Source organism: Chaetodon auriga, chromosome 23 (genome assembly GCF_051107435.1).
Source record: "Chaetodon auriga isolate fChaAug3 chromosome 23, fChaAug3.hap1, whole genome shotgun sequence".
Taxonomy (NCBI): Eukaryota; Metazoa; Chordata; class Actinopteri; order Chaetodontiformes; family Chaetodontidae; genus Chaetodon; species Chaetodon auriga.
This window is the reverse complement of record NC_135096.1, coordinates 12,787,680-12,802,155: the sequence shown is the minus strand read 5'-3', so window position 1 is coordinate 12,802,155 and position 14,476 is coordinate 12,787,680. Positions and strand designations below refer to the sequence as shown.

The 14,476-nt window shown below is 46.7% G+C and overlaps 1 protein-coding gene and 1 non-coding gene across 2 annotated transcripts in view; both read left to right on the top strand.

The window, feature by feature from the left end:
• The first annotated feature begins 282 nt into the window (after nucleotides 1-282).
• Nucleotides 283-356, top strand: trnai-aau (transfer RNA isoleucine (anticodon AAU)). The gene has a single exon. It is a non-coding gene; the product is annotated as a tRNA-Ile (tRNA).
• A 573-nt stretch (nucleotides 357-929) lies between these two features.
• The window catches only part of LOC143316268 (FERM, ARHGEF and pleckstrin domain-containing protein 1-like), a 47,240-nt gene continuing 33,693 nt past the window's right edge, over nucleotides 930-14,476 (top strand). Inside the window, 2 exon segments of the mRNA XM_076724148.1 lie at nucleotides 930-1,160; nucleotides 6,181-6,408. Of these exon segments, the coding sequence (XP_076580263.1) occupies nucleotides 6,235-6,408 (174 nt within the window). The 5' untranslated portion in view covers nucleotides 930-1,160; nucleotides 6,181-6,234.

Sequence of the window (14,476 nt, the reverse complement as noted above, 5' to 3'; positions counted from 1 at the left end):
TGCTGATTTTACTTCGTGGCAAGATAGACGTCATTTGAAGTTTGTTTTTTAGTGTGGTTTAGTTAATTTAAGTTATGCTACACTGTTTTCTAGCTATTGTAATACACAAAGTAAGTAACGGTTAGGCTTTTCAAAGTGAGGTAAACTAATACCAGGTTAGTTATTTAGCTAGCTAACTGGGCACGTTCGCCCGGGCAGCCCATCGAACAAGCTAACTATCTCACAATGACTTAAATGGCATCATTCAGTTACTTAAAACGATGTCTTTTCAAGCGTTGTCGTGGCCGGTTAGCTCAGTTGGTTAGAGCGTGGTGCTAATAACGCCAAGGTCGCGGGTTCGATCCCCGTACGGGCCAACTGTATTTTTCCTCACTGTCACGAGACCTTTGAAGGGTAAACACGGCAATGTTGATGAAGCGAGGCAAAACTGCTTCCTCATAGCGTGCAACAGCAGTGTGAAGGCCAGGTAGAAGTCGTTAAATTCACAGTACAAAAGGATATATAACATATGGACAAGGTCGAGTTCTGCTGTGAGTGGTGAAAGAAATAGTCGGATTGAACTAATTTGAGCTACTATGAGGTCGTTTATTCTATAACTGCATCTTATTCCATGAATTTATCAGTTTGCATGTAAAATGTCAGTCTACAAAGTAACTAGTCGTTGGAAAAAATGGAGTGGAGTAAAAAGTAGAATATTTTCCCGTGAAATGTCTTGGAGTAAAAGTATGAAGCAGCGTACTCAAATAAATACTTCAAATTAGAGAGGCTTTCTCCATTTGAGCGTTTTAAATTCAAATATTAAATGTGGTCGGCGCAATCTGCTTCCACGTTGCTACTCCCTCAAACTACCGCGGAGTGGCGCTGGTCATCTTGCGCTCTCCGCCTCTGCCTCACAGTGGATCGCCGGGGCTGGCGTGCTGGAGGCGGTGTGCTGCTCCTCATTGTTCCAGAGGAAAGCTCAGTGCACGGTTTCCCCACATTTGTTTCAATGGCCACCGCGCAGAAACCACGTCCCACCTGAGAGGGAGCGGTTCGGCTGCGATCAGAGGACTTCTTCCTGAACTTATCTGCGGCGCAACACGGTGCGGGATTTACCGTCTGCGTTGGAAATACGAGCTCTTCTGACGGACAATCTGTGGATCCTGAAGAAGCCAGACGGGGTAAGGAAATCATGCTCTCCGGTTTATGAAGCGAGGTTACACGTCGCCCCTCTGGCTTTCCTTGTGTAGCGCACACTTATGTTTAGATATCACCAGATTTATTGCAACACGCACTTTAAAGCCGCGGCTTCTTAATAAGGAAACAGTGCGTGATGTTTGACGAGCCTCACATCTAAGTATAAGCTCGCCTCGACTGCAAGCAGCCTGCTCATTTTCCTAATCGGCTGATCTTTAGGAGGTCCAGCAGAGCTTCTTTTACTGTAGATTAATGACAGACCAGGATTGCCCTCCCCAATAAGCGCTTCAAACCTTTACAGGAATTGCAACATTTCCTCAAAGTGAATATTTCTTGGATCTTTCACTGATCTTTAACTTTTGGGGTGTTTTACTCTGTGGCTTTTTTGCAGTTGCTGCCTTTCCATTCATCAAACCTTATACAATAGGCGAAGCTTGTCATTGTCGCACCACATGCACATTAATATTGAACACACACACACACACACACACACACACACACACACACACAGCCCCTGTCTCTGAGGGCGATCAGGTTGCCTTAGCCTACTGACATCTTTACCCTGGCCTACAGGATTACTCTGCTAACCTACATCCTGGTGTTTGCACTCTGCCAACTGTACTCTTGATGTGTGCTCCTTATACAGAGGTGTGTCTGTCTTCTACCACTTGACAAAGCTGCTGTGTTCATGCATGTTGGCTCCTCGGCGTTGCCACCCACCCCCTGCAGAATGTGTGCATGGCACCTATGAGGTGACAAATCCCTTTATTGATCTCTGGGGGAAGAGGGCTTTTTGCAACCCCCCCCTTTTCAAGTTGAGGTCAGGGTGCAGGGTCAGTGGGGAGGCAGCACCGTTGCTCATAGGCACTTCATTATGCTAATGGCTGATGGAGAGTTGCCCTGCTGCCCGTTCTCTCTCCATCCTTCCAGCCTCACAATAGAAAGTCTCCTGAGGGCAGCAGAGCAGCTTAAAGGCTCGGCGGGGGCAGAGTGTCACCTTGATAAAACGTGTTATCAAGCGCAGCCATTGATCTGCCATCAGGACGGCTGTGTGGTGGCCTTGATCTCCCCGGATCTCACCTGTGCTTGTCTGGTTGTAGTTCACACCTCTGGGTTACAGGATACAGTCAGCAGTGTTAATTCAGTGCTGATGCACTTGTAAGAATGGCAACAAGTAGCACAATCGGGTAATGGATGCGCTCCCTTTATGGTCCTCAGCTGTCGTTTGTTCTTGTCGATTCATTCTAGACCTCAGGGCAAAATATTGTATGTGCTAAATAGTTCAATGCATGATCCACCTGCGAAGCTATTCCCATAGCTCTTGGTACTATTTTCCCTCATTTACTAGATTGAGTCTAACTGTTAGTATCAGCCCCATGTGACATATTGGTAGATAGACGAAATAATGGGCAAAACATTCAAAGAAAAGAAAAACAAGAGCTAAATCTCCAATAGAAACAATGCTAAGCTAAGTTAGCTTGGTATTGTAGCAGTGAAACCCCCTTTGTCACACACAGCGGGTCCATCACGTCCCTTAATTTCATCTCTCTTCCACCAGATTCAGCATTTCTGGCGTGTGTTGTCGTACGTGACAGTTCCTTTTTCAGTCAGCGCTCAAGACGATTTAGCTTCCTTATCTCGTGCTGCTTTGAAGATCCGCCAAACAGAGTGTTGATTGTGAGACCTGCTTTACAGCTGGCAAACGTCGCCTGTTACGCAACCTCCATGTGAATATTCTAATCCACGTTATGTCATGTCAGCTTCCACTTATAACATGTGTGCTGTCTTGATTTGAAGAATAGTCCAAATGACTTCGCACAGAGCCTGTTAAACATAAAGCTCTTCTCTGCAGATGCACTTGCGCACACGCACGCGCACTCACATCCGATTCCCATCCCTCTCACAGACTCTTGGGAAACTTTCAGCTAAAACCAGTTCAAAGGCTGGTTGAGAGGCCTCCTCGGTCCCGCCGAGTTAAAGCCCCGCTGCTGGAAGCTCCCACAGTGCCTTCCTTTGTGCCCGTGTGACCAGCTCGCTCTGTATTCCTCTCTTGCTCAGCTAACTCCACATATAATCCCCCAGCCCTTACTGAGGAGATGGTGAACTCCTGCTTCCAAATTCCCACTCTTTGGTGGTGAAATTGATCCAAAACAGAGGTTAGCACTGAATTAAGTTGCAGGTTCAGGGATGAGCACTCTCTTACTGTAGTTGCTGTTGTGGGTTTGTCTTATAAGCCTGAAATTGAGCCTGTCAGTGGGTTTTTGTTGGGAGACTGAGGATTTGTTGGCAACAAACCAGCCCCGCTGTCTGCAGGATATGACCTCCTGCTGCTTGTCAGGGTAATTGGCACCTGCTTGTTAGTGAATGATTAGGTAGAGCTTTAAAACTGACTCTGAGTTGACACTTGTTTTGCTTTGAAGGGTGACACAAGGAGGCAAGTCAGTGACCCCAACCGAGCGTTGGGTTTTTTTTGTTTTTTTATCCTGAAGCTGATAATTCCAGCTCTTCTGGAGGAGGAGCGTTTTGTAATTCCAGTCTCAGCCCTTGTCAGTGAGATAGCCGATAACAAGCAGCCAGTAAACAGCCGAGCAGAGCATTCATTCAGGGGAAGTAGCACACAACTGAACGAACGTTCCCACAGGTGTAATGAGTAACTTGAATGTCAGGTCCCTTTTATTGTCGGGTCACTTCCTTGGCCGGGCTCCAGTTTTCAGTTTCAGCTTTTGTCACCGTGCTGAAGAGAGGAGCTGGTTTGTGTGTGCAGGGGGAGGGATTAGTAAAACTCACTTTGGAAATCAGAAAACGAGATTAGGTGTGAAAGAACAAAGGGGAGGGTTGTCTTTAGACTTTATTTGCAAATGCACATGATTGCACACAGTGTGTTTTTGTGGCAGTTGATGCAGGATGCTGAGGTCAGAGGTCAGCCACGGAGCAGCTCTCCTGGAGCTTGGAGGCGTTCGTTGGCTGTGTGCCGTTTCCAGACCCTCTTCCTTTGGTGACCTGACCTGGACTTAGAGCTCTGCAGTTGGGCTGCAAATATTTTTGTTATTTTCATGATCAATTAACCTGCTAGTTGTTTTTTAGAGGAACTGTTCGACCTGTAAAATAATAAAAACTGCCCAACACTATTTCAAGACTGCAGCAAGACTGTTAACTATGTTCTCAGATGATGTGAGCTGGTTCACAAACCACCACCGAAGAAGAATGTGACCAGAAAACATGGAGGAGGAGAGTGAAATTGTAAATATAGAGCGCCTCCCAACTGACCAGTACTATATTTTTAAAGCATTTCTTAAATGAATTTCTCGTACAGTGACTGTCTCTTGATATAAAATTACACATTACCTTTAGTTACGTTCACTGACCTCCTTTCCCTCTGTCTGGCCTATCATCTGGTGTTTCCTCAGAAGTTATAGCAGCAGGCGACCTTGAATAAAATTACAGATTTTTTTTTGGGTTTGAATATTGCTGGAAACATTTGGGATACTGTAAGCACACAACTGAACAAACAAAACGCTTTTAGACCTTTTAACGGGGACCGTATCGTCTCCTCCTAATTGTTCCAGCTCTGCTTTGTGGGACGAGCCTGCTGGGTATATTGTGCTTGAGGCTTCTAGCTTCTTAGCCTCACAGAGGAAAGTGAACGGCCATCGGCAGATTTTAGGATAGTCTACGAAAGACCACAAATTACACACCAGTTTCACTCCCCAGATTTGGGCAAAAGAAAGCTGTATTTCTCAGACACGTTTTGGAGGAGCCTTTGGGATCGGACAGCCCTGTCAACCCAATGACACACTGTATTTGAAATATAGGCCTTATGCTTGACAAGGTGAACCCTTTGCTGAAGGACACTCAAACAGGGTGATCATCTGTTTATGATTTATCTCTTTAGCTCTTATTTGTCTCCATCAAGAATGCAGTGTGTGCATGCTGCTTCAGGGGCTTTTAACCTGCGACTACTCAAAGATCTAACAACCTGTTCATCGTGATGTCCAGTAGATCCCTCGTGACACGTCGATTTAATCATTGATGCAGTGACTAAAGACAAAGCAGCAATTTCCCCTCAGAGAAAGCAAAGAAATAGGTCTCTGACATGTAATCTCATTGCGCTGTACTCATTAAGAACTGCTGTGTTTGTACGTGTGTCGGGGCAGTTCGTGCCTGCATTGCCCCCCTGACCGTCTGCTAGAACATTCCTCTGCCGTGATGTCACCAACCGTCTGAGAGCAAATTTATTGTCTGAGGTTGAGGTTTATCAAGTGTGGGATGAGGTGGGGGGGGGGGGAGTTTGTGTGTGCGCGTCTGAAAGAAGAGGGGGGTGAGTCTTGTCTTTGTGTGTTCTCAGACCGTATCTCATCTGCCCCACTTGCGAAGCCACGGTTCAAGTCTGAACTGGTCTCAAACGGAGCGCTGTGTTTGGTTAATCGGTAAATCCCACCTGCATGCGCTGCAGCTGGAAGAAGTGTGTGTCGGGCAAGGTGTGAGACATGTCTGAGTTCAGCTGTCGCACCGTGCAGGGCTGTTCTAGTCTGTGGTTTGCAGACTCGTCTCATCGCCCCATCCAATATAAAATCACCACTGAAAAACTCACTGACTAAATGTCTGGTGGTTTTTTCCTTTGTGCCAGGCCAATTTAACCTTGACTGAATAAACTGCAGGATTTATTTGCACATTTCTTAAAGTAATTAAGCAAGTTTCCCTCCAAGCCGCGTTTTTTTACATCGCCACCACAGAAGCTCCAACTCCCTTTTAAATATGAGACGAATGTTGTGTTTTTGTCCACTTTTAAGACTGAACTGAAGGCAACTTCTGACCTTCATGTTCCAGTACGCAGGATGTGATGTAACTGTGCTATTTAGAATGAGGGCCTAAGTAGACGCTTGGCTGTGAGAGGAAATGCTTGATCCTTCTGGCTTTAAATGTGTTTAGGAACCCGAGGATACCAAAAAGACACAAACTGCCCCAAATTTTGAATCTCAAACTATTCTTTCCTCTCTCCCGCAGACGTGAACCGCGGTGCCTGCAGCTCGAGAGCCCCTTCCCGTAGCGTCCGTCACCATGGTCGAACCAGCCGACAGGCCGTCAACAGCCGGTCAGAGGCTGGGCGCCCCCGAGAGCTTTGGGGTGTCCACCCTGGAGCCAGGCCTGCGTCCTCCTACCCAGCCTCCAGGACGACAGGTCTCCATAAGGGTCCAGATGCTCGACGACACACAGGAAGTCTTCCAGATATCGGTGAGTAGTGTATATGTGAGTGTTGGCGTACATGTGCTATCGGGTGATTAGACGTAAAGTAGGGATGTTGTTGCTGTGAAGTGTTCACCGAATCATCGCAGGAGTTTTTCACTGGTGTCAACTCTTTAGGCCAGAAAGGTTAGCGGCATTTTTCCACTGGAGAAAAACCCAAGTAAATGTTTGTTCTTGCACGTTATTCATTGGTTATGAGGCTTGTCGTAAGGCTGTACTTCAGAACTGTGACAAAATGTGCTTTGAAACCATTGTTGTGTCTCTGTAAACCTCAATTATAAACCTTGAATGCAGCTGTTCGTTGCACTTTCATGTCGTCCTGGTTTTCCCGGGAAAAAAGTGCAATAAATCTGTATTTGAAACTAATTAGAAGCACAGTTTTTGGCCTGAGACTGAAAGTTGCTTTTCGAGGATGTTTATTCTTGCCTAAATAACCCAGGCTCTCTTATTTAAGAAATTCCCAGACTGGAGGCACTGATGGAAGAGTCCAGATCTTAAATGTGGCACTTAAGTTTTGGCTGCTAATAATAGAAGCAGCTGTGCGTCTCATCTATCTATTTATCAACCCCCTGCCGCACCCCCCGCACATTAATGAGTGATGCAGATCTTCAAAAAGCTGTCACAAAACACAAGAGATTTGGTTTATCAGTGAGGAAATTCAAATACTTTTCCCTCCGCCTGTATGTAATCCATCACCGGTCGCAGTTTTGTCCATTTACCTTGAGTCTTATCTGGTATCTCTACTTCCTGGAGATACACAGGAAGTGGGATAGAAGCCAGCTTCCTGTCTAAACACACCACACCTACAGACCCCTGGTTCTGCCTCACAGACAGAAACACACAGCGTTTGCTCCCTCTCAGTTTTTCCTCTCGCTGCTTGTATATAAATGAGTGCGAGGCCTGTGTTTGTGCACAGCAGCGGCTTCCTCGTGTTGTTTAGAAAAAGGGCTGCAAAGCTGCGGCTGTAATGATCGGCACTTTGGCGTGTCATCTCCGGGTGGGAGCGGTGTTCATTTTCCGAATTAACGCCCGCCACAAGCTGACAGACCGTTGAGCTGCACGCCTTCCTCTGCAATTCGCACGCCTTTAGAAATCCCAGCCGCTGCATTATCGGCTTAGAATTTGGGGAGTTTTTGTGATGCTAATTAAGAAAGAATCCAGCGAGTCACTGTCTCAGCTGGCTTGTAGAACACCCATAGCTGCCAGTTTGGCGAGCCGTAATTGGTTCTTGAGAAAATGCCAAGAATGTATGTGGTTGTCAGTGCCTGAGGATGCATGAGTGGACCGTTTGACAGACGGCTGGGCTCCGGTGTCTGTGTGAGGGAAGTCATCTGCATGTGTGTTTTTAGCGTTTTTCCAAAATCCTAAATTGACGTCCCCTCAAATTGATGTAAGCTTGTGGTTCTCCACAGCAGCAGCAGCAGCAGCAGCAGCAGCACTCCTCATAACAAGGATCTCTCCACTGTCTTTTTCTGCCCTCCGTCTTCCACCCACACACAAATTAAACGTTCTATCTCTGCGGAACATCTTTAGACGTCAGCGCTCGGACCACGGGAGAGCAGAGCGCGTCAGCTGACAGCAAAATACTAATACCGCGCTCTTGCAGGTTGAGATTTGTTTCCCTGGACCTGGAATGGTGACGAAGCGGAAGTGGAAGGAAGGATGAGGGGATGAGGGCAGGAGGAAATGAGTGAAGCAAAGGGAAGAAGGGAGGAGAGAAGCACGGAAAGTGAACCGACCAAATTAATGACTTGTAATGTTTTCAGTGCTTATCACAGGTTCAGTGAAATAAGGGAGGCTTTGTCTTCTGAGCTTGACTCACCCGAGTGTGTTTGTGCAGTAGGTGCAGTCTAACGTGTGAATGAGGAGATAAGCCTGCAGCTTACACTGACGCTGGCACTGGAGTGGGCATTTTCTCACTGCGGGGAGGCAAAGTGGAAGGCTTGCTTATTAACGGAGCCTGTTCTCTTAAAGGCTCAGCCAGGGGGACGCACAAAGAGAGGGCTCTTTATTAGTGACAGTCACACCTTTTCCATTTTTAACTACGAACTGTGGCGTGCTGTGGTACTGTTGTGTTGTTTACTGATGCTTCCCATGAGATGTGCTGCCTTTCTATCACGATAAAGTGAACATCTTGATTCTGTGCTGACAAAACGAGACATTTAAAGACTTCACCCACCTTGAACTTTAAGAAACTTGGACATTTTATTGACCAAACACTTAATCGAGACAACGATCAGCAGATTAACTGATAATGAAAGCAAGTACAAGTACATTAATGAAAAACATTGGCAGTGTTCTGGTGCAGTGTGCATCTCCAGTAAAGTTCCATCTCTTGGACCCAGGTTGTTGACACCGAGCCCTCCCCCACTCATCCTCAAAATTCTGTCACGACATTTCCAGTGTTTATGAAATCGGCCGTGTCCTCAGGCTCTCAGTCGGGAATGTGGCCTCCGCTGAAGCACCATGAACGGACTCTATTAGCAATACTCCCATGAGGGGCAGTGTGGAATCCGTTGGATCAAAAGGAGATCCCACAGAGTTTAAGCTGGACTCTGAAGAGAGCTTGAATCCCTTTAAATCTAATGCAGCTGCCCCCCCCCCCCCCCCCCCCCATATGAGAACTTGTCCATCCAGCTTCTGCATGTAGCAACCAGAAAAGCATTTTTCATTATTTGTCATTTTCTTTTTCCTCTGAGCTGAAGTTGAAAACATTTAGAGTGCATTAGTGACCACTACAGCCACACACACACACACACACACACACACACACACACACACACACACTTTGAGGCTTCATTATTAATGTGGAATGGAAACAGCGTGATGGAGGAGTGTGTGAGTGCAGAACATTGTTGCTCACTCCCTCCTGGTAAATAATTGAAGGTAGAGAGGATGTGCTGTGTGTGTGTGTGTGTGTGTGTCTGTGTGTGTGTGTGTGCGTGTTTTTGCATGCGTGGCGAATTATGGAGGACGCATGTTACTCATTTGCCTTTCACCTACTCTTGTGCAATTCAGCATCAGTGAAACCGCTTGTTTGTAGATTTGAATGTGGCCGCATTTGCTTTCACTGTGGACTGGCTGAGCACAAGAATCGCACCATTCCTCCTCTTTCTTCCATTGCACGAACTCGAGCATTGTTTTAAGGCGTTTGAATCTGTTTACGCTGCAGTGTTTACTCGTCAGAGGGGAAACTCCGTTGCACGATTCGCCCTCGCAAGTAAAGCTCCCTGCCCCAGATTCTCTCGGGTTTGTCATGAGGTCACAGCAGCAGTGATTGAGGGGGAGTTTTCCAAAGGAAACCATATTGGTTTGTGTGGTGGGGATTAATAAAACTCAGAGAAAAGGAACAAGTGACTGCGCTTGGCTGGAGCTCACACCTGTTTCGACATGAAAATACAGGATGAGGGAAAGCATGTGCAGCACTCAAACAAAACATTTCTTGAGCTCTTTGAACACATGAGTGTGCTGGTTTGCCTTCGTTATGGTGAGCACGGGCACTGTGGTGCATCTTGAGTCTAACATACACTGCTAGCCCGCTGGTGTTAATTCTCATTAAAGCACCTAATGTCTGTTAATCCGCAGCAGAAAATAGTCCCCAACAAATGCAATCTTTACTCCTGTTTGAATGACTAAAAACAATAGTTGCTCCAGCAATTATTTAGTCCCTTTTAAAGATTTACTACCTTTTACACATGGACTGATGCGTCATTGGTTTTGGTCTTATTTTAGGGGATTCAGTTACAACAGCAAGCACACTGAATGTCACTGGACTTAGCCTTTAACTGGACTTGACAGAGGCCAGGAAGGGAGAGCAAAACAACTTGACATTGAGTTTATAATGATATGTTTTGCTCCATGGAGGCTTTTTTTTTAGCAGGGAAGAAACAGCAAGTGTCTGGACAGCCATTATCTTTTTTTTTTTTTTTAAACCCGGTGGTTTTTGCATTCAGATTTGAATGCTCGTGGACCTCCGTGACAGCATCTGCAGCTGAGCTTCACTCCAGATTCGCCAGACATCTGCAACATCTTCATGTGCACAGGCATGGCTTGGGCTACATTATGATGACAAAGATGAAGTCCTGCTGATTCCCCGGCGAGCCGTTGAGCTCAGTTAAGCCGGTCCCCCCCATGGACCTGCCCTCAGGAAGACATCTTATTGGTTTAGACGCCTCCCATCTCTTTTTAAGATGATATAATACTAAAGGAACGTTATTTTTTCTTTTCTTCTGTCAGTGGTGTCTGCTTGGTAAATATTTTCCTACACTCTCTTGTCGAGCCTGCTCACTTGACCTTAATCCCTGCAAGACCATCCAATACGTCCGCATCAAGATTGACCTTCTCCGTGGACGTCAGAGCTTTAAAAACAGACGCCTGATAGCGGGGGGACGCTGGACGGGGGAGTGTGCATGTTCTGGCACAATAAGATCACTGCGGGGCATTTGTTGCGCGATTGGATTGCAGCTTTGTGATCTGCATGGTTCCTGATCAGAAACAGAAACGTGGGAAGATACAGGACTACAGGGGGGAGAGTTATGAGGATTAGGATGATAGAACCGCTTTATAGACGACATCATTTGATGGACTAGCAGTCCCCAAAGGCCCGTGATAAATGAGCTACAAGTTTCTACCACATTATGCACAAACACACATATGCACGCACTCCTTAGCCCCAGTGTGCAGCAGTTGACATTTCAGATGGATGGGCCTTTGTGCTGTCGGCTACCTTGGGAGGAAGCGATACATGTGGAGGGAACAGATATGAAAGGAATGAGAAGGGGAGATAGCGAGTCAGTCACACCTTCAAGAAGCATCTTAAAAGACAAAACAAGGACGAATTTGCGGAAAGATCCGATGATAGATGCAGATTTTGGGCAGGATCTTTGCATCATGTCGTCCAGATGCTTTAAAGCCGACCTGTCCGCTCTGTTAGAAGCACGTTTGTGGGCTGAACTGTGTCTCATCCCTCCTCCACAATAAGAGTCATGACTGCCTCATTGTTGTGCTTCCACAGCTGAGGCCTGGCCCTGACAAGAGCAGAGGAAATTAGTTTTAATGCAGTGAATTAGCATGCACAGCACCAGACGGTTCCAATTTTCTCCAGAGTTATTTCTGAACTTCGGGTTGAACGACAAAGAGTCAGCTGGGACTCTCGGATTGAATGTGGAGATCTTTGTGTATCCTGTGCTGCAGTTTTACCCCGAAGCATGTGAAAACGCAGCTGAGATTCACTCACTTCCACTGTTTTTAGCCCTTTTATTGAGTTGCTTTTTTTCCCCCTGACATTTACGCTGAAGAGGGAGAGAGCAGAGAGACAAGCACAGAGCGATAAGAGATGACAGACTGTGTATTTTGATGCTTGGAGCCAAACTATGATCGTGGTTCTTTATTTCTTCTAAAACTGGCAGGAGTCCTGGCAGTTACGTTGCAGTGGCTTGGATGTGTGGGTAGATCCAAGGTGATGTTTAAAGGCAGAAAAGTGCAGTCATTTCAGGGTGAGGCTCAAACACCGCCTTTGTGATCTCCGCGAGTTTATGACCCGTCGTCTCAGCACGGAGTCGAGCCCTCGCCTCTCGGCTCTTGCCTCTCACCTTTCTGCTCTCTTGGAGCGCTTACAGAACTAACAGTAGCTTGGGCAGGCCTCATTCATCATCATCCGGAGAGACCTGCTCTGTGTGTGTGTGTGTGTGTGTGTGTGTGTGTGTGTGTGTGAATGCCCCCGGCCCTGCTCACTCCAGCACCGTGACATACTAAACCTATGTTGGTGCTGTTTACTTGGGCTCACAAGGGCCATTTTAAACTATGTTACATGGCTATATGGCTTTATAGGCCACTGTGCATGAACATATAAACAGAGAGTGCACGTGTGCATAATGTGACCTGCCCTGCTGTTCAACCCAATCTTACGTCTAGTTAATTACGGACCTATTAAAATAAATATTTGATTAGATTTGCGGGTGACATACCCCCCCGCCCCCTTGACTCTCTCGTAGATGGAAATGGGGAATGAACGTGGCTAAATAATGTATTGTTTTCTTTTTTAATCATTTAAAAACAAGGGTGATTCGTCATCCTCTCAGCACAGACCTCCACAGAGCTATTGACCTGCAACATGAAAACTTGTACAATGTGGTTTCTGGGCTTTTTCTGGCCCACGGTGCCATTTTTAGATCCCACAACTCGCCTTGTGTTTGTTCCCCGAGCAGCAGTTAGTCATTTATCAGCTAGGCACAGCAGTCTCGTTTAAGTTTTTATTTTAAAAAATCCAGCCTGCTCCTAAGCCCCAGGTAAGGCTTTTATTTTGAAACCTACTCAAGAGCCTCTGGTAACCTCCAGTTTCCTGACTGGAGCTGGTTGAACCATCCTGTGCTACCGTGGATGTCCCAACCCAGAGGTTTAAGAAACATGTGGATGCAGCATGCTTGCAAACAGAGCCTTGTACAGAGGAGCTGTGCTCTGTTATGCAATGGTTGGCATTCAGTGTCTCATTCCTGCGGTCGGAGACCTCAGAGAGGGACTTCTGAGGGTGGACTGACTTTCCTCTCAGCTACTTCTACTCTGTACTTCCTTCTGTAGCTGACCCCGGAGTTTGACCTCCCTGTGGAGCAAATGCTTCCCCAGGGAAATAAATGAAGCCTCATACTGTTCAAGTCCAAAAAAAAGCAGGCTGAAAGAGGCCTCTTCTGTGGGACTGTTCGATATGTAGCACATCAGAGCAAGGCTTGGAACAAGTGGGTGCTGTTTGCGCTCTCTCAGCAGAAGCATGCATTTTGTTGCTTCACTGTTAAGGTGGGTGTGTGCACGAGGAGCCACGTGGAAGCATTTAGACGTGCTGAGTTCAAAGACAGGGCCACAGACGGAGCTGCCTCCGAGCTAGGAAGGGAGGGAACGAGCGAGCGGGGCAGAGATTATTGCTTAGTGAGTGGAGGGCTGTTGCTGATGGAGGGACAATTACTGGGACTGTTTGCGAAAGGGAGCCGGATGGGGGTAGAAAGAAATGAAGAGGGCCCCAGTGAGGGACGAAAAAGAGACGCGGCGTTACACTGAAATAGAGAATGAGGGAGATTGCAGCTCTGGGAGAGAGAGAAAGACGCATACAGGCGCACATCCGTCTCCCACAGAAGCCTTTTGCATTGCGCCGTTAGCCAATGAATGAGCAAACACTGTCCGCTCTGCTTGGCTGCAGATGGGATCCCTTTTTCTTTTCTTTCCTTTTTTTTTCTAATTGCAGTGAATGAGGTCCCCAGTGAGGAGGCCGGTCAAGCCAACAGTGGAAGAGCTGGGCCCCATTTAGGGTAATCACTGTACCTCTGTTTCACTGTGCTACACCAAACCACAGAGACAAATTAGTAGTTTTTGTGGATTCACCTTAAAGGCCTGGAGCAGCCTGCAGAGATGGGTTCATGGTGGAGATTTCACCGCTGTTTTTACAAGTTTGTCTTGTCGTTCCATTCATCCAAGTGGGATATTAATTACTTCCTGTATATAATAGGAGTGGTGGTACTTTGATGCTTAACATGCTGTAATAATATCTCAGCCTCCTTGTCATCACAACCACTATTCCAGTTTGGCATGGTCATACCTCAGTGTTGTTTTAAACACAATGGGAAATTAACATCAGCCACCAGCCAAATGCTGGAAGGTTTATCATCAGAAGCAGACACCCTGGACTGCAGCCAAAACTCATTTGCAGCTCCTGTTGTATTTGAAAAATGAATTTGGCAGAGGTTGTCTGGGGCAAAAAAACACTAGCAACGCATTGATGTTTTTTTTTTTTTGTGATACATGTTGGTGTTGGACGCAGGAGTTCGCTTCAGGCAGCGCTCCTGTTTTTTCCCAGTCGGATCATTTTCGCCGCAGTTTGAGGTTTGACTTCTGATTCTCCCTGAAAACGAGCACGCGAGGCAGCGAGGGGGAGCACTCGGGACTAAAATTAGCCATTTAGTGTTCTTGCTCTGGTGTGAGCCGGACAGGTTTATATGTGTGGAGTTATTAGGTATTGTGGCTGCTCTTTCCAGCTGTCTCTGCTGCCATAAATCTGCGCCCGATGATGGAG